At 39.3% G+C, this 22,366-nt stretch overlaps 1 protein-coding gene across 1 annotated transcript in view; it reads left to right on the top strand.

Moving 5' to 3' along the window:
* haspin (histone H3 associated protein kinase) overlaps window positions 1-22,366 on the top strand; it is a 66,564-nt gene that overhangs the window by 20,724 nt on the left and 23,474 nt on the right. Inside the window, exons 3-7 of the mRNA XM_060831533.1 lie at window positions 14-83; window positions 7,499-8,896; window positions 14,514-14,625; window positions 15,920-16,098; window positions 18,917-19,114. Coding sequence (XP_060687516.1) covers window positions 14-83; window positions 7,499-8,896; window positions 14,514-14,625; window positions 15,920-16,098; window positions 18,917-19,114 — 1,957 coding nt within the window. The remainder of the gene's footprint in view (window positions 1-13; window positions 84-7,498; window positions 8,897-14,513; window positions 14,626-15,919; window positions 16,099-18,916; window positions 19,115-22,366) is intronic.

Here is a 22,366-nt window from a genome sequence, read left to right as displayed (position 1 = left end):
ATGTCACTTACAGGCGGAAACTGCGGAATTGCAAGACTGTGTCAAATCAAGATGTAAATACCCAGCTTCAAGTGAGGAAAAAGGTAAATTTACTTTTAAAACTAATTTTAGTAACCAATATCAAACTGACCTACTGATTTGAAGAACACTGCACCTGAGTTGCAGTAGATAAATATTACTAAATTCTGGAACAGAAACATTTTTGCTTTCAGCTTCTCAACTGATTGTGAATGTTGCTATGATAATTTGTAATCCACAATTTGGCAAGATGATAAATTTATAAAATTTGTCACTGTCTTCTCCACTGACTATTAGTTAAAGACATCAATTGGTGCGATTCTAACTTGAACACTGTAGAAAACAGTTTGCACATCACGAAGAACTAGTTCAAAGCTGAATTGTCCTGGTTTTGGCCAATACTCTGAATTTTGTTTAGCTATCAAATAAAATGTTCTTTGAAAATAGGGTATTTCTGGGAGTCCATTTTTGGATTTTAATCACCTTGATCATAGGGTGGCACAGTGGCTCAGTGGTTACCACGACTGCCTCACAGCACCAGGGTTCCAGGTTCGATTCCAGCCTTTGGTAACTGTCTGTGTGGAGTTTGCACATTCTTCCTGTGTCTGTGTGGGTTTCCTCTGGGCACTCCAGACCCTTCCCACAGTCCAAAGATGTGCAGGTTAGGTGAATTGGCCATGCTAAATTGCCCATAGTGTTAGGTGCAGTAGTCAGAAGGGGTGTGGGTTACTCTTTGGAGTTTTGGTGTAGACAGGTTGGGCTGAAGGGCCTGTTTCCACACTGTAGGGAATCTAATCTAATCTAGACCCTGAATTTTGTGCATGAAAAGAAATAAAAGGGAAGTTTGTTATCTTGTAATCTCAAATATCTGAGTTAGTCCCTCCAAAACCAATCTATTAGTAGAAACATATAGTGGTGCAGGTAAAATGCTGTAATCCAAGGTGTGATATGACTGAGGTTTCATGCAATTGAAATACAACACCTACCCTCTTGTAATCGGGCCTCATTAAGATTAACATCATGTTGGCCTTGTTTGAGTTTGTTTTATATCTGCTGATTTTTAAATGATTTAGGGATGTGGATACCCAAGACCTTTGGCTCTTGACAGTCTCTAGCTTCTCACCATTTGGTTAATATTCAGATTTGTCATTCTTAGATCCTGTTTTGTGCTTGCCCACACAAACCTCCATCTGTTGTAGTATTGCTACTTCATGTGATCTTTTTCAATTTGTTGATTGACTAAATTTGTGTCTCACTGGATAAACTAAAATATATTTCCCATTTCTAATTGCCCTTGAGAAGGTGGTGGTGGTGACTTGCTGTTTTGAACTACTTGAGGTTATTGAATGTCAAGGGTGGTGGTTGGATTCTGTCTTGTTGGAGATGGTCATTGCCTGGCACTTTTGTGATGCAATTGTTCCATTTAACAGTCCAAGTCTCAATTGGGTCTATGTCTTGTTCTGTTTGGTAATGGGCCATTTCAATATTTGAGAGTTGTGAATGGTGCTGAACATTGTGCAATCGTCCATCATCATCCTCACCTTTGACCCTATCATTGACCAAGGACACTACCTTAAGAGACTGTGTGGTGCAGTGGTGGTGTCTGTACCTCTGGGTTAGGAGGCCAAGTTCAACTCCTACCTGCTCCAGCTGTATGTTATAACAATATCTCTGAACAGGTTGACTTAGAAAATATCTACTATGAAAAATTCCTGCCGTGATGTATTGTGGATAAGATGCTTGATCTCCAACAATCACAACCATTATGCTTTCGAATGAGTGGAGAGTTTTGCTAGGGTTCCTTGATGCAACATTTGTTGTTTTAAGTTTAAGTGCTGTTTGATACTACTGTTGAAACTTTCCATCTCTGCTGGTAATTAAGAGTAGACTGATAGGGTGTTTATTGGCTGAGTTCAATTTGTAGACATAACTGGGCTATTTTCCACATTGGAAGAAAGTGAAGACTGCAGGTGCTGGAGAGTCAAAGTCAAAAAGGGTGGCACTGGAAAAGCACAGCAAGTCAGGCAGCATCCGAGGAGCAAGAGAGTCGATGCTTTGGGCATTCCTGATGAAGGGCTTAAACCCAAAACATCAACTCTCCTGCTCCTTGGTTGCTGCCTGACCTGCTGTGCTTTCCCAGCACCACACTTTTCGATTCAATTTTACACATATCTGGGACAGGATGGTCATATTGGTAAGCCAATCCTGCCAGTGGATTTATAAGATTTTGTAAAGGCAGTGTTGGTGAGATGTCTTCAGGGATTTGAAGCATCTGCTGTACATGATCCTTGTTTCTAATGCATACGGGAGGGTGGGAACCAAGGCTGCCCTGTTGGATTTGGAATCTCAGAATTCTAAATCCCTGTTCTTCAGGAGTCCAAAGTCTGCATTAGCGCATTGGAGTCATGTTGGATTTCATTGTCAATGCCTCCTCACACCAAGCGGAGACTCCCAAAGTAAGGGGATAATCAATGTTATCCAGGAATTTGTTTGTGTTCTGATACAAGACTCTCTAAATCAGTGCATTACTCTGAGCATTTAATGGTAAACTTCCACCAGGAGGGCAGAGGAAGCACTACAAGGACAACCTGAAAGTCTCCCTAAACAAATGCAGCTGCTCCAATGATATATAGAACATAGAAAAATACAGCGCAGTACAGGCCCTTCGGCCCTCGATGTTGCGCTGACCGAAGCCTACCTAACCTACACTAGCCCAATAACCTCCATATGCTTATCCAATGCCCGCTTAAATGACCATAAAGAGGGAGAGTCCACCACTGCTACTGGCAGGGAATTCCATGAACTCTCAACCCGCTGAGTAAAGAGAGTTCCTTGCCCTAGAATGCCCAAGCTAGAGAATAATAAGCATCCATGAAAGTGCTAACCACTTAGAATGTTACCAAGTGAAACATGTAAAGACCAAGCAAAGGAACAGAAAGAGCATGCTGAATCCAGAGTATCCTACCCACCCACCTCATCAAACACTATCTAGTCCACCTTTTGGCAGTCTGCAACTCCAGGATTGGACTATTTAGCCACTGCAGAATCCAACCTTTGGAGTGGGAGCAAATCATCCTCAGTCCTGAGGGACAACCAAAGAAGTGTACTGAAGCAGCTTGATTAGTAACATGGCTAGTTCTGGAGCACAAGTCTTTAGCACTATTGCTGGAATGTTGTCAGGGTAATTATCATTTGCGATATCCAGTGCATTTAGCCTTTTATTTTAATCACGTGGAGTGAACTAAATTGATTGAAGACCTGGATATTTTATGATGCTGGCAACCTTCAGAGGAAGATATGATGGGCCACTGTGCTTTTCTGGTTGAAGTTGCTTATGAATGCTTTGGCCTTGTCATTTATACTAATGTCTAGAATGGAGTGGTGCTGGAAAAGCACAGCAGGTCAGGCAGCATCCAAGGACCTGAAGAAGGCCTTTTGCCCGAAACGTCAATTTTCCTGCTCCTCGATGATGCCTGACCTGCTGTGCTTTTCCAGCACCACTCTAATCTAGACTCTGGTTTCCAGCATCTGCAGTCCTTGTTTTTACCCATTTATACTAACGTACTTGGCATATCCTCATTGAGGATGGGGATATTTGTGAAATGTCCTCCTGTAGTTAATTGTTCAATTATCCACCACCATTATGACTGATGTGGCCTATGGAGCTGGATGTAGCCTACAGAGCTTAGATCTGCTCCTCTGTTTGTAGGTCAGCGGTTTATCACATGCTGCCTCTATTGCTTGGCATAGAAGTAGTCCTGTGTTGTAACTTCAGGCTGCCGCTTAATTTCTTTCTTGGTTATGTCTGTTGCTGTTTTGGTATGTTCTTCTAAGCTCTTTGCATTGTCCTAGCTTGGCGGTATAGTGGAGTGCCTGAAAGCCAGCCCATGTGGTTACAGTTTTTGGTTAAATGCAATTCAGCTATTGCTTGTCCACAATGCCTCCTAGTTGACCAGTATATGAGGTAAAGCATGGATTTTCCTCTTGGTTTCCTCATCAGTTGTCACAGGCCCATTCTACAGCTATGGATTTTAGGACTTCGCCATTTTGGTCAGTAGTGGTCCCCACCCAGTACAGAGGAGCCTCGATTATCTGAAGAACAGGGGTGGGGGGTATTTTGTTCAGCTAATCGAGTGCTGGATAATGGATGCCAGATAACATAGTTAGCCACATGTTGGGACCTTGTGCTCTTGTTCGGATCACCCAAAATTTGGTTAATTGATTGCCGAATAATCAAGGTTCCTCTGTATACATTTTGGTCCCTTGCAACCAACTAAGCAGGCTTTAATGCATTACACTTTTCTAGGATATGATCCAAGTAAATGAGTAAGAATCTTTTGAAGTCTTCAACTTCCTAACTCAAATTTGTTCCGAGGTTTCCAGATGCTGGATAATTGCCCATCAGAAACTTAAACTTCTGATGGCAATTATCTCATAGTCAATATTCTGAGACTTCCAAGGGTATCCTGACATGCTCCTTTTAGTGTACAACCGGTCTTAGAATGTCTGAAGGGTAGGAGGATGTTGGCTGATTCAGATGGTAATCAGCAGCATTCCTTGCTCTTATTTGGCTTTAGACCTTTTGAGTCAATGTTGAGTCGCAATATAACCCCCCTCCTGACTGTGTAAACTGCTGTGCCACTCCTCTGGAAGGACTCGGGATTAGTTATTTATCCCATTATGATTTAGTGTGACAGTGAATTTCAGATTATATGTCTCGTTGAATTCCTTTTATCATACATTATAGCAGTTAGATGCCTTGGTAAACATTTGTGTCAGCAACATGTAGGTCAGACCAGGTGATAGTAGCTTTTTCTTCCCTAAAGAATATTGGTGAATCAGATGGATTTTTGAGTTGACCCTCCCTGTAGGGAGAGGTGATGGCCTGGTGGTATTCTTATTAGACTGTTAATTTAGAGACCAAGGTAATGTTCTGGGGACCCAGCTTCATATCCTACAATGGCAGATGGTCGAATTTGAATTAAATAAAAATCTGGAATTAAGAGAGTAATAATGACCATTGATCCATTGTAGATTGTCAGAAGAAACCCATCTGATTCCCTGATGTCCTTCAGGGAAGAAAATTGCCATCCTTATTTCATCTGGTCTATATGTGAATCCAGACCCATAGCAATATGTTTGACTCTTAACTGCCTTTTGGCAATTAGGGATGAGTAATAAATGTTGGCCTAGCTAACGATGTTGTCGTCCCATGAATGAATTAAAAAAAAAGAAAATTCAACTTGTTTTTAATTCGGAATTTTCATTATCTACTCCAGAGGCATTCAAACTCATGTCACAGACCATTTCTGTGACGTGCTGGTCCAGTGAACCAATATTGCAATGCCACTATCTTCTATATGTGACAGTTGGTATTTCTTTGCAACTTGCTCTCATAATCACAACATTCTGCTCTTCCTACATTTTTATTTTTTGTTGCGTTTACAGTGTAAAGCTTTAAGAAACTATCGAAACAAAAGAAGAACGTACAACTCTTAATGGCATACTATGGCACCATATGGAGAAATTATTTGTTGAGCATGTTCACATGCTTACAATTTAACATTTTCAATTCACATAGTCCATGCCGACCAGATATCCAAAATTAATCTAGTCCCATTTGCCAGCATTTGACCCATATTCCTCTAACTCATTCCTATTCATGTAACCATACAGATTCCTTTTAAATTTTGGAATTGGGTCAGCGTCCCCGCTTCCTCTGGTTGTAGACACGCACCAACCTCTGTGTAAAAAAGCATGCTAAGCGTCAGCAGTTGATCTGTTTCAAGTGCGGAAATGAATTCACTCAGTCAACCCACCTGGTCAGGTGCCAGCAAGGTTACATTGATGAGAGACCTTTTGAATGCTGATATTAAAGGGAATTTTTTGGTTGCTTTTATGATTTATCATGAAACAAACATAAGTTGGAGGGTTGTTTGGAGTATAAATCATTATTAATTTTCAAATGTGGACATAGTTTCTCTTGTAAAGAGAAAGGCAGTTTAACACTGAATCAATGCACATTATTTTATTGACTCCACATTTAACTCATAGAGGGTAAAATCCAGCTCAACGTTTAAGCTGCATTCTTATTTGAATTTAACCTTGTATGATGCCAAATTTGGGGTCTGCCAGGATTACTTTGCTTCTCCCCTCATTACAGTCTTGGTTCAAACAGATGAGCTGAATTCCAGAGGTGAGACGAGTGACGGCTCTTGACATCAAGGCTGCGTTTGACCAAATCTGGAGCTCCTTTAAAATTGCAATCTGGGAAGAATCTCTGTTGTTTGGTGTCCTACCTGGTGCATAGAAAGATGGTTGTGGCTGTTGGAGTTCAGTAATCTTGGCTTCAGGATATCTCTCTAAATTCCTCAAGGTTGTGCCCTAGGCCCAACCATCTGTAGCTGCTTTATCCATCATTGAGTCAGAATTTGAGATGTTCACTGATGCTTACACAATATTTAGTACCACTTACGATGCCTCAGATACTGAAATAGTCCATGGCCAAATGCAACCAGACCTGGACAAATCCAGACCTGGACTGAAAAGTGGTAAGCAATATTTGGTAAGTGGTAAGTAAATACTGGGTAATGACCACTTTCAAAAGAAATACCATATAATCACTGCCCCATGACATTCATGACATTTCCATCTCCCAATATTAACTGCATGGGAGTTACCAGAAAGTCAAATGGACTGGCCATACAAATGCAATGGTTAGAAGAGCACAAGAGGCTAAAAATACTACAGTGTATAACTGACATGGCTCCAAAGTCTGTCCACAAGTCACAAGCCAGGAGTATGGTGGAATGGTCTTCACCTGTTCCAGTTCCAACAATGCTGAAGAAGCTTGAAATCATCCAGAACAAAGGAGGCTGCTTGATTGACACCACATCCGTAAACATTCACTTTTTCCACCATTGATGCTCAGTTGCAGCAGTATGTACAATCAACACAATACATTTCAGAAATTTACGAAAGATCCTTAGACAGCACCTTCCAAACCATGAACATTTCCATCCAGAAGGATGAAGTCTGCAGATTAATGGGAACATAACCACCACCTTCAAGTTTCATTCCAAGTCACTCGGCATTGCAGATCTATTTATAGCACACGGACTGCAGCAGTTCCAGAAGGCAACTCACCACCACAACCTCAAAGTCAACTAGGGATGGGCAATAAATGCTGGCCAGCCAGCCACATCCATATCTAGTGCATGAGTAAAATTTTTTTAAAAACCCAAACAAAGTATGAAATCTTAAAATTTCATGGTTTGCTTTAACCTTTATATTGACAACAAACATTTGGATGTAAAATGTAGTTTGAACAAATCTTATTTTTGTTTTGTGGATAGTGCATAGATTTATTGGATAATGACTGCAACTTGAGATTCTATTATAACTTGTGGACATTTAGATATATATGCATGTGTATATAAATCAGCATTGTTCTAATTGTGTCCTTCCACTTCTCCTTCAGGAATTACTCGGATCCCTAATTGAATCTTCAGAATCGTCGATTTCTTTTAATAAACCAAAGAAGGCAGGCAGAAGTTCTTGCAAAGCTAAGAAGTTTTGTTGTAATTCCAGAGTGGTAAAAAAACTGGATAGATCCCCACTGCAGACTAGCACACCTTCTTGTACAAGGAAATCTAAAATCAAGGAACTATCGACATGTGTCATTTCATTCAACAGTGAAATTGAGAATGGCATATGGAAGAACAATGTTGAACCTTACATTGAGGGAAGTATTGATCACCCCAGTACAGTGGGAATTTGTTGCACCCAGAGTAGCAACACTTCGTGCAAGAGATGTTCCTCTACAGAACACACAAATCATTCAAAGAAATTAGATGGAATTTGTAGTCTTGAAGTTGGTTGTAAACCTGTAGCCTCTACGTCTTTGGAAGAAAATCTTGAGCATATGGATTCAGTAACATCACATTTATTTCAAACCCAGAAAGATGATTTCAGTCATACCTTACACAGTACCTTCAATAATAGTGCAGAGTTGTTTTCTCATATTATTGAAGAATCAGCTGGGTCTCCTCTGACTGGTTTAATTAATGGAGTGGATGATACGACAGCATTTGTCAAAAATTCTTCAGTGAAGTCAGAGTTGCTTAAGTGTACATCAAATCATGACTTGTTAACTAAACAGGAACATACTGCAAAGAGTAACATTGTTTCGAATTTGGGCTTTCAGCCTGTGGTACAATTAGATCACTCTTCCGTTTTTAGGTATCTCCACAAAAGAAGGTCAGTGTCCTCTGTTGAAGATGACTCTTCCAAGGTGAGTTCATCAAAAAATCAGCAAGTTACTAATCATTTACATGAAAAATTAACATCTCAGAAAAGTGGCAGGACATTTTTGAATTGGATGGCTCTTCAGCCTGATGTGGTGCTTAGTCCTCTTAAACTAAAGTGGCAATTACCAACGAAGAAATGTGTGAAAAATCCAGTAAAAAGAAGTCTATCTGATGGCTCTTTTAACAACGAATGTGAAGACAATTTTCATCTGCTAGGAAAAAAGCACAGACAAACAGATTGCATGATTTTAAAATCATCAATGTCATCAATGTACTCAAATTCCCAAGAATGGAAGTCTGGTAAAGAGTGTACAGTTGATGTAGACTACTTCGAAAACCAACAAAATAGAAAAACTATTTTAATGAAAAATGGCTACTCCTTAAAAACAAAATGCCTTTCTGGACGAAGGAACCGAATCAGTGACAATGCTCCTAGTATGTTTGACAAACAGAGCAGCCTCTCTGGTTCAGCATTTCAAAAAAATATGGATCTTGCTTCAATCGCTGTAAAAAGTGTGAAAAAATCCACAGTGGATTTATACGGGCATCCAAAATCTCAAACAACTAAGGTAAGGATTATACATTTAAATGTAGCAATGATGTCTTTGTGTCAACTTGACTCAATGCCACATTCTCCATGTCAGAAGTCCGATACCCTGGTGAGGTAAGATTGATACAGGGAAGGGTTGTACATTTCAACCTACAGAATGGGATGTCAACTTCAAATCAATAAAGAAATTGTAAAACCTGACCCTACTCTACTCCATCTCTCCTATCTACAGTTATGGAATGATTGACTCAACTGCATTTTGGAGATAGGTTTGCCAATGAAATATAATGAAACTGCTTGCCTGAAAAACACAAGAAATAGGATCAGGAGTAAATAATATAGTTCCTTTATCATTCAATAAGATTACAGCTGTTCTATATTGATATCATTTCCCTGATGGATCTCTATATATTTTGCTCAGCGTTCTTGATTTAATTCTTGAATATACTCTAAACCTTGGGAATCTAAACTGGCTGGTGTAGAGTTTCAAAGATTCACAATCCCTAAGTGATGACGTTACTGCATTTCAAATGGCTGACTTTTTATCCTCATACCATAACTTCCAGCTCTCTGTCTCCAACTAGGGAAGACAGAATTTATCTTATCAGGCAGCCCTATGAAGGTATGCTACGAGTAACAAAAACATCTTACTTTCTAAACTTCAGAGCACATAGGGCTGTTTTCTCCTCCTAAAACTATTCTCTTAACCAATTTATGAATCTAATGAACCATTTTGCACCCTCAGAAATGCAAGTATATCCTTCCTTGAGTAAGGAGACCTGCATAAAACTGTGCAAAACATTGCACCAAGATTCCAGAATTCCACATTACTTTGTAACTCTTATACTACAACCTGCTCTTACAATAAAGGCTAATATGCTATCTGCGATAATAAGACTTTGGTACTACTACCAGCTAACTATACGACTATGTTTCCAGCACAAGTCTACAGAAATTCCTCAATGTAGATTTTCTAATTATCAAAGATGTAATTGGACATCTCTGAAGCACATAGGATTTAAATCCATGGATCCTAGCTAATTCTGAAATGTAGTGTCCAATGTCCAACCATCTTCAGCTGCTTCATCAATGACGTGCTCTCCACCTTAAGGTCGGAAGTGAGGATGTTCGCTGATGGTTTTATGATGATCAGCTCCATTTGCGATTCCTTCGATACTGAAGCAGATCCAGGCCAAATACAGCAAGGTAGAGACAATATTCAGACTTGGGCTGACAACTGACAAGAAAGATTCCCACCACATATACCAGGTGATTACCATCTCTGGCAACAGAGAAACCAACCATCACTCTTGATTTTCAATGGCATTACCATCACTGAATCCCCCATTATCAACATCCTGGGGATTCCTATTGACCAAAAACTAGCCAAATGAATACAATGCTTACAAGACCAGGTAAGATACTAGGACGGAATATGCTTGATTGGCACCACATCCACAAACATTCACTTCCTTAACCAGCAACAGGATGTACCAAGATCCCGTGCAGTAATTCACTAAGACTCTTTAAAGCGCCCAGTCACTACCATCTAGGACAAGGGCAGCAGGAACACCACAATCTGTGTTTCAGTAACACACTCTGCAGCAAACGCAGCATTGGTTGCTGCAGAGGAAGACAGTGGCTGAGATGGTCCGCAATTTACTGGTCTCTGTTTTCTCTGGGTTCTCTTCTAGACTAGCTGAACTTTCTCCTCTTCCTTTCCAATGCTTTGTAAACAGATGACCTCCAGAGGGCATGCATGTTGATCATTGCTTCTTAGTGTCTGTGTCAGTATCTTATTTCCAGATATTCTGTTAGTTGAGGTATGGATGTCCAGGAGGTTGTGTGACTCCACATTCGGTTCACTGTGGAGAACCTCTTGTAATCCTCTGGTAATAATCCATCTGGACATTGCAGATTTTGTTAGCTTAAAAATGAGTAAGAATGGAAATAGCATCCTCCCAGGAGCTCTTGAGTTGGTTGCCTTGTTTTCCCAAGAGATGCTGAAGAGTCATCTGTCACTGTAAAATTGGAAGGTCTAGAAGATATGCTCGGGTAAAAAATGAGGTCTGCAGGTGCTGGAGATCACAATTGAAAATGTGTTGTTGGTTAAAGCCTATTCCTTGGATGCTGCCTAACCTGCTGTGCTTTAACCAGCAACACATTTTCAACTAGAAGATATGCTGTCTAGATCTTGCTGCAGTAAAGGAGTGCATCAAGGACATGAGGCTTGGTAGACACAATGTATGATCTTCTCTTTCAGCTTGTTGTAAGCTGGACTGCACTCTCTCAATTCAGTTTGGACAGCAGAAGGTTTTGCAATTTGTCTGTCGATTTCAGCATCCAGTGACCAAATATTGGTGATTAAGGAACCAAGGTAGATGAGGCTACAACCTTCAGGGACACATTGGGAATTCTGATAGTCTAGGATTTTGTTGCAATTAGAATGACATTGGTCATCTTAATGCTGATGGTCAAACCAAAAGCTTTACAGGCAAGAGAGAGTTTGATCCTAGAGAAGGTGTTCCTAGATATGGATTATTAGTGCACTATTATCAGTGAAGAGCTGAGAACTTAGCACACTTTTGTCTTGGACTGTAGGCAGATAAGGCTGAAAAGCTGTCAAATCTTTGACTGTAAGTAGGCACTTTTGTATGAAATAAGGGCATGTGATGGTGGCTTAACAAATAAAGTGCCGAAGTCAAGAGCTAAATGCAATTTTGTTGGCATCCCCTGAGGAATCTGAAAAGGGTTATCGATGACTTTATCCATTCATCATCAAATCCTTGAAAGATGAGATCACACTCAGATTTTTTTGGCTTAGGTAAGCTGCCTTTGTTCATATGGTCGAATGCCTTAGTGAGATCAATGATAGCAATATTTAGTAGTTTTTTGTTCACAGATATTGTGCTCTCAGTTGATGATCTCAGACGATCATAGCTCACATTTTCTGGTCTCCAGGTAATCTTTAACAAGGTGTATTCTGAAAGGTGCACATCTGAGCTCCTCAGTTGTTCTGGTACACTGATTACAAGATAATTCCCAGTGGAAATGTAAACTTCTGATGGGCAATTACCCAGCATCTGGAACCGTTAAAAAAACAGATGGAGCTCCAAACCTGGATAGTTAGTTATGCAATGCTAGAGGATTCAAATAGCTCTAACAGCTATATATTAATGATCCTAACACTGAAACCCACTCCCCCCCCCCCCCTTCCCCCTCTCTTCCCCCCCCCACCACCACCAACTACTTGCTCACATTGATCCCTCAATGACCCCACCTCAGCACCCAAACCTCTCTTCTCAACTGCTGCAACACTTTCTTTTCACACTTGCATTAAATGTGACCTTTGGTTCTTGAAACTTTGTTTGCTTGCTTGAATATGGCAGCTAGTGATGTAGAAAGAGAAGGCGGCTTCTATAAAGATTCCCTGGGCTTTTATTTCTGAGGTTCCTTATTCAGATTTTCTGATTTTGAAACCACACTGGGACTTAGGAAAGAAGCCTTTAACCAAAAGCTGTAATGTGATAAGGGAAACACTTCTCACAGTTTTGCTCAGCAGGGCTATGTGTGGACAGATATTGCAGTCACTTGTTCTGGTTTGGGGTCACAGTCGTGTATTGAGGGGTAATGCATTCTTTCTGCAGCAGAAAGCAGTTTGTGTAGATGTTTACAGGAGTGCAGGCTTCCTGTACGAGATGAATTCAGATTGTGTAGTGTTATCGCTGGGAGTTTAGACAATTGTAACCAAATTAAAGCGTTGCTAATTTTCTGCACTTTGTGTTGAATATCCAGTTCTTCCATGACGGACAGGCTCTGTATGGTGTTCTGAGCTTCCTCTATGACCATGTCCTCCCTATAGTACAATTCAAGATAGGAGATGAGTGGAAAGCTATCTTTTTGTTGTCATCAGTCATGAACGTCTTGTCTGTTTTTTTTTAATCCGTGAAGCCAGTCTATCATTTGATGGACATGTTGCCTTTTTGATCCCATCATTCTTGCCCTGAGCATTCCATGTATGGAATAAGTTCTGGACTTTCTGACAAAGTTGTAATCATTTGTAACCAGTAATAATTTGGGGCAGCACTTGTCAGTCTGGATTTTATTTCAATCAAGTCTTTGTGCATCCTTCCTGTAATTTTTTTTTAAACTAATGGTTCATGTAGCTTCACTGTATGGAATTTGATGTTCCCAATGAGAGACCCCAACACAACTTGGTCAGAATGTGTTTTCTCTGTCCCCCTCTCAACTTCTGCAGGATCTATTAATTTCATGAATGCATACGCTTCAAAATTTTGCTTCACTACAAAGGCAAAAGACAATTCTAAGCAGAGGTTGATGTTGTTTAATCCCCAATTCACAACATTTTTATGTATTGGTGGATTTCTATGCAAGTGGATGCAACATGACCTTTCTGACTTGGACGACATAATTTGGGAAGGAGAAATTGAAACAAAGACTTTTAATCTTTGTTGCTGCGATTAGTTTTATGTGACTGTCCTTGTTTCAATACAAACCATGCCACAAGACAACCTGGAAACAGCTAGGATCAAGACGTTGGCATTAGCTAATCACACTAGACATGAATCTCAGTAGCTTTTTCAATTCTCACAACTACTACAATGCTGACTGAGACATATCACTCCCTGATAAACATCAGAATTAGGATGCAAACTGTGAAGCTTTGGGTATTCGTCCTTTACTATCAAGGCCTCTCATAAGAGGCTTGTGGCAAACTTAAAGCACAAGGGATTGGGAGAAATATACTGGCATGGATTGAGAATAGGAATATATGGGTCGTCTTCCAGTTGGCAGGCAGACCCTCATGGGATACACTTTTGGTGATGACTCAAAACTAGGTGGGATTCTAAATTGTGAGGAGAATGCAAAAGAAGGCTTCTAGGCAATCTAAGCAAGTTGAGTGCTTGAGCGCACATGTGACAGATGCTATAAACATCGATTAAATTTTAAGTTATACATTTTGTACTGGAAAACTGAAAGGCAGAGTATAACTTAAATAATGGCACCTATCGGCAAATGTGGATACACAAAATACTCCAGTCAATGAAAATTGTAGTATTGCGTGCAGTTTTGGTCTTCCTGCTGAAGAGAGGGTACACGTGCTTTAAAGGGAGTGCAGTGCAGGTTTACAATGCTGTTACCAAGGATGGTAGGACTGTTGTATGTGAACAGATTGGTTTGACTGAGCTTTTATTCACTAAAGTTTAGAAAAATGGCAGGAATGTGATTGAAATCTATATAATTCTAATAGAGCTATACAGACTAAATGAAGGATGGATGTTTCCTCTTGTTGTGGAGTCTGTAACTAGGTATCACAGTCTCAGAATATGGGATGGAGACAGGGAAATATTTCTTCACTCAGAAGGTGGCCATATGAGAAATTTGCTACCAGAGAAGGCAGTGGAGGTCAGGTCACTGAGCCTATTCAAGAGACATCAAGGTGTATGGAGAGAAAACAGGAATGTGGCATTGAGAGAGTGGACCAGTCATGAGCATAGTGAATGCTAGTGCTGATTGAAAGGCCATTTGACCACCACCTGGTTTCTGTTTCAGGTTGTATCTTTACACCAAGTCCATGATCCATTGTCTATGACAATTTTTTTTGTTTTTTTTAGATAAAAAATTTGAAGTCAACGCTTATGAGTTCTTCATCAGTTTCTACTCCCTTAGGCTCACGTAATTGGTCAAGGTTCAAAGCAACTCATTCGCTTCACAAAAGAAAGAAAGGTAATTGGTGAACTTTAACTTTGGTTATGCTGTAAAATATCTAAATAATACAATGAGTGTGTTTTGAAAACAGAAGTAACTGAACAGGTTACTTGTAATACAGGTAAATAGTTCATTTGTAACCTGTGACTTCTTTATCTAGAATTCTTAAGAGCGCCATATGTTCTATCTTGCTATTCTGGTTGTTAATATCCTCTTCTCTTGGCTTCTCTTCTTTTTGTGGAACTATGAACTGTTGGACGTGGAGCTGAGTGATTTTGTGCTCTCTTTTAATGAAGCCTTCAATGGATGTTGATGTCCGTCATCCCATCCAAAAGCATTGTAATGTTGACATGGCTTCTTTCATTGTATTTTCTCTCATATTGAAATATCAACATAACTCTGCAATTAATTTAATTTGGACTTGTTCCTAAAATTTCTGGACTAAACTTTGCATTTATTTTAATTCTACTTTTAAATTCCATCTGGCATTTCCCATGCTGCAGTCATAATTTAACTTGTTGGAGCTGGTGGTTCACTGTCAAAAAGTGTGGCATTGGAAAAGTAGAGCAGGTCAGGCAGCAACTGAGGAGCATGAGAGTTGATGTTTCCAACAGGTATGTCAGGAAGGGCTTATGCCTGAAGCCTTGACTCTCCTGTTCCTCAGATGCTCTTGACCTGCTGTGCTTTTCCAGCATCATCCTTTTCACCTCTTAACTCTCCATCATCTGCAGTCCTCACTTTCTCCTGGTGGTTCACTTCAACAACGTTATTAAGGTTGGCTACAGTCCTTTCAGTTGTTTTTTTCACTTGAGCTCTACTGTTGATCCTTATTTTATACAGAATTGAGATCAAGTAAAAGAATTGAATGCCTAATCATATCTTATGACTTGCATTGTAATACAAATACACAATCCTTTATCTGAAATCCTGGGGGGCCGGTTGTTTTTCAGATTTCTGAATTTTTCGAATTTCAGAATAAATGACATTTTCACAGTGAAATAAAAGAACTTGCTGAACAGCAGACCCACATGTGACTGGTACAAACACTGAGACACAATTGACGCCTGCCTGTGCTGGGCCGCATTGCCATGTCACATCTAAGTTATGTGGGTCAAATGGGTGTGGAGTTGGGTCACCTGGTCGCATGCCAAAACAACCTTGTTATACAGAACAAAACTTCACAAAAAAACTTTGGATTTTGAAGCTTTTTGGATTTTGGATAAAGGATTGTGTACCTGTGTTATGAAACTCTAGTGTTTTATGAGTGTGTATATATAAAATTAGTTTTTAAATTTATTTCTCTCTTTTGCAGTTATTGTTACACCTTTGAGATCTGGTTGTACCATGTCATTTCAAAGCTCTCCAGAATCATCTTGTCTTTCGGGAACAGAAAATTGTAATAATCAAAGTTTGAATAAGTTGATTTCAATGGCAAATTTTTCTGCAACTCCACTTAGCAATGGAATGAAAGGATCCAGAAGTCGCCTTATGGTAGGCCTATCAACAGAGCGTTATACTTGATTAGATAATTTTGCACTTGCAAAATGCAAGAAACTTTAAAACCTGATATGCAAACTTGATTTTATTACATTTTTCATCTTGTCATTGGAATGAAAATGATTGCTGTCTGCTTATAAATGAAATATAAATCACTTGAGCAGTCATAATATTACATAATATTATATAATGTTTTGATTTTATGTTTTGATATTGAGAGAGAATTCCTCTATAATATTAATTAAAAGCAAAGAAAATTATATGTCAATAAAACAGTGAGTAACCAAAATTAGTTAATACATTTCAATTGCTCTGTATTGGAGGGAAAACATGAGCAAATTAAACTTCTGTTCTCTTTGGATTTAATCTGCTTATCATATGTTTTTTTAAAGAGTGTGTGCATACTTTATCATCATTAAATGTTTATTGGCACATAATTCAGACAAGGCAGATTTTTTTGAGATGGGTAAAAGAGAAGTAGGCTAGAAAAAGTGATGGCGTTGATTAATGGTCTCTCTGGATAATAATTTTAATGTACCACAATTTTTCAATGCTTGGAATAGAAATCACGAATTTTTTACAAAGTGGTGCCGCGTAGAAAGATTTAGTGAACATTTCCAAAATGCCATACAATGATTATTTGAGATTTATCTAGTATGAATCAGAGAATTACAATACTTGGCCTAAACTCTTGTGTCTTGCATTGTCTGAAATGTATGAGAAATCTTAGAAACTCTTTGCAGTCTGGATGTTTGTATATGCAAGAAGTGCTGTTGATTTGACCAGCTTGAGTGCTGGATTTTAGATCTTGACTATGAGCTGGAGACACAGCAGTGCATATGCAAGGCTGAGAGTTGTGTGTAGTGTGTTTTTTGATGTGGTCACCCCACAACTTGACAAAATTCAGCAAGAAAATGAATAGGTGATCATCAGTAAGAAGGAGGAAAGTAGGCAGCCAGATGATCAGCAAAGGCTTAGAGTGCATCTGACTGTTTGTAATTCCCACCATTTTTCAAACAGATCTTCTGGGGCAGTCAGTCAGCCAGGGTCTGCTGCATCAAGGGATGAGGATAAAGAGAAAAGCTGAAATGGTAAGCGTCTCAATAGTGAGGGCTACAGTCAAGAAGGATTGATGCAGAAGCAAGGACTTTAGATTTCTAACTCACGAGTCTGTTTCTGGGGAATGTGGGACCTGCACAAGTCTAATGGGTTGCATCTGCTTTAAGAACAGGCCCACCATCCTTTTAATGGGAGGTGAAGGGTGAGTGTTTGCTAGTGTTGGTCGTGAGGCTGTAAACAAATTCGACAGGAGGGTGATATACAGAGTGAGCATTTAGAAAGGGATTATGCACAGACAAGTACAGAAAATGTTCTAAGGGGCAAAATTAATCTCCACATGAAGAGGCAAGGATTAATCAAGGATACTCAGCATGGCTTTGTTGGGAAGATCATGGCTAACAAATTTGATTTTTTTTTGTGAAGAGAGTGACTAGATGTGTAGATGTGGGTAGTGCATTCTACGTGGACTTCAGTAGGTTTTGGATAAGATGTCGAATGGGATAGAAGGTAAGAGCTCATGCCATCTTCAGTAATTTGGAAAATTGGATCCAAAATTGGCTTATTGATGGAAGGCAGAAATTGATGGGTTGAATGATTTTTTTTGGCTTTAAATCTGTCCAGTGGCTTACCGTACGGTTTGGTGCTGGGTCAGTTGCTGTTTGCAGAGAACATTGATGATCTTGACATGAATGTAGGAGGTATGATCAGTAATGTTGCAAATGATATGAAAACTGATGATGTGGTAAATAGCAAGAAGATATATAATATATGGTCAGATGGGCAGAGCAGTGGCAAGTGAAATTTAATCACGAAAGGAATGAAGTGACACATTTTGGGAGAACTAACAAGATAAGAGAATACATCATGAATAGTAGGACTCTGGGGTCCTCTGAAGTGTATATCCATAGCCAGCAGGACAAGTATGTAGTTGGTTAAGAAGGCATAAAGGATACTTACTTTTATTAGTCGAGGTATTGAAGGCAAGAGCAATGAGGTCATGATGCAGCTGTACAAAGTGTTAGGCTACAGGCAGAGTACTGTGTACAGTTCCGGTTGTCGTACTATAGAAAGGATGTGAGTGGTTGCACAGATAATACACCAGGGTGTTCCCTGTGCTGAAGTGTTTCAACTATTAAAAGAGAATAAATAGGAAGGGGTTGTCTTCCTTAGGATGTAAAAGCCTGTGGGGTGACCTGATTTGAGGGGTACAAAATTTAGTAGCATATGTGGGGGAAAAATTCTTCCCCTTTGTAGAATTTTCAACGGCTGGGGCCATAAATTTATGTATGAGGCAAGCGATTTAGAGGGATTTGAGGAAAACCAATGTTCACTCAGAGGGTGTTCGATTTCTGGAATTCAATGTCTGAAAGACTGGTGGTGGTGATAGGAATGTTCACAACATTCAACAAGTGTTTAGAGTAGTACTTGAAATGCTATACATACAAGACTATAAGTCAAGTGCTAGAAAATGAAATTTTGGAAGATAGGTACTTAATAACTGGAACCGACTTGATAGGCTCTAAAACCTTTTTTTTGTTTTGGATTTACTACGTTTCTAAGATGCCACAATGTGTATTATTTTGCCAATCAAATATAACTGGTAAAAATAAAATATTTAATATTTTCTAAGGTTCATTTGAGTGTATTCTTAATTTCAGAACAATAAGACATATTTAATTGATTACAGATTTTAAACACTAAATATATGAACAGTATATATTCTAATTATTTATTGTATTAATTATGTTTTTAGGAAAAATGGTCAATTCTGCAGCCAGTGTTTCTTACAGATGAAGAGAAGGTGTATTGTGAATGTCAGCAAAATGGTCCGGTTTCTTTTAAAGAATGCATACCATACACCATGCTAGAGAAGTGTGAGAAAATAGGAGAAGGAATCTTTGGGGAAGTGTTTCAGATGATAAATGATGATGGAAAATGCGTGGTTTTCAAGGTATGTCAAACGCTATATCAAGAGATAATATCCTGGAATACTTAAAGTTGAATTTTACAGCTCCAAAAATGTAATTTGACCTTACTCATGTTGTAATTATAGTCCTTTCCTAAAACCCTTATTAAATTTTACTTTTAAAGATTTTTTCCATATTCTGAATACAGCATTGGTTTAATAGGGCAATTTATATCTTACCAAGTAAACATTTACATATAAAACAAACTGCAAGGCCCCCAGCATTTGTTTGTGTAACACTGGTGTTTTCAATACTCTTACCTTTGGTTCAGAAACTGCTGGGTGTTGTCTTGGATAAGTCATTGGAACAGATGCTGGAAACGTACATTCAGACATATGTTAAGTAGGCAAGCCAGGATGTTAGTTAGTATACGTGCTGATTTGATGCTAGCAGTGCCATTTTTGACTTCAACACTCCAGCTTCTGTCCTCTATTAACCTTTCACATTCAATCAATCAGAACTTTCTGCCTTGCACTACAAAGAGAATTGTTTCACTAAAGTTTTCACTGTAATCTGCCAGATATTAAAGAGAATATTGCAGACTCCAGGCCACACTGGGACAGCATTTGGTAGTTGTGCAGATGACTCTGATCATGATTCTTTACACATGGTGATCCTTCCAGCTGAAATTGGTTATATTTGCAACATTTCAAGTTGGCAACCTGCTGTTCCTTTCTGATGGTCTGTATGCAAAAAAAAAACATTCTTGCAGCCTCATGTGAGAATGGGGTGGGGATGGGTCTGGACACACTGGCCTTTTGCTGAGGCCCTCCAGCAGTAATAACCACCACTACAATAGCATTCCAGCTCAAATCAATCTCAACCTGCTTTTGAGGGTCCGCCTAACTAGTCCCATTAAATCCAGCTGCCTCTCAGCTTGTTGTGAGCCTCTGCTCCCAATAACTGAATAGCTTTGAAAGCCTGACTTTTAAATAAATGGGAGTTGCACAGCAGATAATTAATTGGGACCCCCAAAATCTGAGTTGGACTCCCAAACTGTTACTGATGCATCTCCAACAATAATTTAGCATCTAATTTGCATAATAATCTCAATAATCCTCTAAAATCTATCCTCAAGCTCTTTTTTGTATCCCTGTCCACTTTTACAACTTGTTGATATCATGTGAAGGCATGGAATCTGCTCCCACGTGTATGCTGATGAGTCATCTCCACATGACAAGACCCATGGACTGTTTTGGTGGATTCAGGCTTCTCACTCAATGCTTATTTTTGGAAGAATCACACCTTTTACTCATTCTGAAATCTTTCTACATTACGGAGAACCTGACTGTTTGTTTGTATCCTTCTGACTGTCCTCTTCATCACAATGTCAACTCTCACTAATGCAACATTGCCATATCCACTGCCAGTATCTCCAGACCTAGCTACTGTAAGTCTCTTGGGTTGTTCATCTTTCACAAGCTTCAGTTTTTTCAAAATCTACATATCCTATCAATGTATCCATTGCCCAGACCTTCCTCGACTCATGTTAGCTTCCTGTTCTGCTATGTCTGTACAACCTCTCCGAGCTGATTTGCCCTTCTTTTTTGTTCTGTTGTGCACACCACATGGACATTAGTCCCTCCTTTTGACCCATTACTGATAACCTGTTATTTCAATTGTTTGGTCCCTTTTGTTCTCTTTAATTTCTTTCCTGAACTCCTCTATCCATAGATTTTTGTTATCCTTACTTTTGTTGTAAAGTAAATCTCTACCTTTTCAGCTAAGTCTTCAAATCCTGTTTTGTTTATAATGCTGAAGCACCTTAGGATATTAAATAATGCCATACAAGTTCATGATGTAGTACAAGATGGTGCTTATTTGCAACTGCTGCAGTGAGCTATGATGTAAGCTTTTTTTTTCTTGTGTAATTGTCTAAGCTACAAAGAAAAGTGGTCAGGCCAGATAGCTTTGATAAGTAAAAGGAGCTTAGATAGGAAATCCTCCTTTAATCAATGTATTATAATAATCCATTTCCTGGAAGGAGACTAAACTAAATCTTTACCCAGCTATTAGTTATTTAGTGTCGGTCATTTTCTTTGTTACCCTGATTTGTTTCAGCTATGTCTCTTGCAACTATTTAACCAATTTTTCTAATCAACCTGTCAGAGATGTCATTACGCACCTCTGGAGCAATTGGGACTTACTCTGGGCCTCCTGGTCCAAGTGTAGGTCATTTGAATCTGAAGATTGTGGTTCTGAGATTTGAGTTGCTCCTTCAATGCAATTCTGAAAGGTACATGTTGGAACTGTCTTCCATTGAATGAGGTTTTGAACTCCTCTACCTTTTAAATTCATAGAGATCTGCATCACAGAAAGATGCCCTCTGGCCCATCAAATCTGCACTTGTCAAAAACTTTAATCTACTCCAGACTACTCTAATTCCATGTTCCAGCACTTGGTCAATATCCTTGAATGCTTTAGCATGAAAAGTGCACATTTAAATACTACTTAAATGTTATGAGCATTTCTGCCTCTACCACCCTACAGGCAGTGAGTTCCAGATTGTCACCACCTTCTAAATGAAACGTATTATCCTTCTCTTGATCTCCTACACCTCATGCCCCTTACCTTTAAATCTATGCTTCCTGGTCACTGATCCCTCCTCCAAGGGGAAATGTTCCTTCCTGTCTATCCTAGCATAATTTTATGCATCTCAGTCATGTACCCCTAAATCTCTTAAGTCCATCCAATTTCTCTTTACAGTTAAAACACTTATCCCAGGCAGCATCTTGGTAAACTTTCTGTACTACCTTCAGTGCAGTCTCATCTTTCCGATAATGTGGATCCCAGAGCTGCACATATTACACTAAGCTGTGGCCGAAACAATGTTTTATACAGTTCCAGCAAGACCTTCCTGCTCTTAAACTCGATGCCTCTGCTAATAAAGGCAAACATTCCATATGCCTCCTTAACCACTTTATCTACGTATCCCACTACTTTGAGAGACTGGTAGACATGAACACCAAGGTCTCTGATCATCTATCATTTCCTGTTTTTTCTTTGTTATTCCCTGGCCTGGTTTGTCCTGCCCAAGTGCAACACCTCATGCTGATCTAGATTGTCTGATCAGTGGCATATGGAATTCAATCATATATATCCATATATCCTCCTAAAATCTAAGGCTACCTTCTTTACTATTTATCATCTACCAATTTTCATTTCAGCCATGAACTTATTGATTGACCTTCCCTGAATTCAAGTTTAGGTACACCACAAGCAACAAGAATCCCAAC

The sequence above is a fragment of the Hemiscyllium ocellatum genome, chromosome 1, assembly GCF_020745735.1.
Source record: "Hemiscyllium ocellatum isolate sHemOce1 chromosome 1, sHemOce1.pat.X.cur, whole genome shotgun sequence".
In the NCBI taxonomy this organism is placed as follows: domain Eukaryota; kingdom Metazoa; phylum Chordata; class Chondrichthyes; order Orectolobiformes; family Hemiscylliidae; genus Hemiscyllium; species Hemiscyllium ocellatum.
The sequence above is the reverse complement of the archived record's forward strand: the minus strand, read 5'-3'. Positions and strand labels throughout refer to the sequence as shown.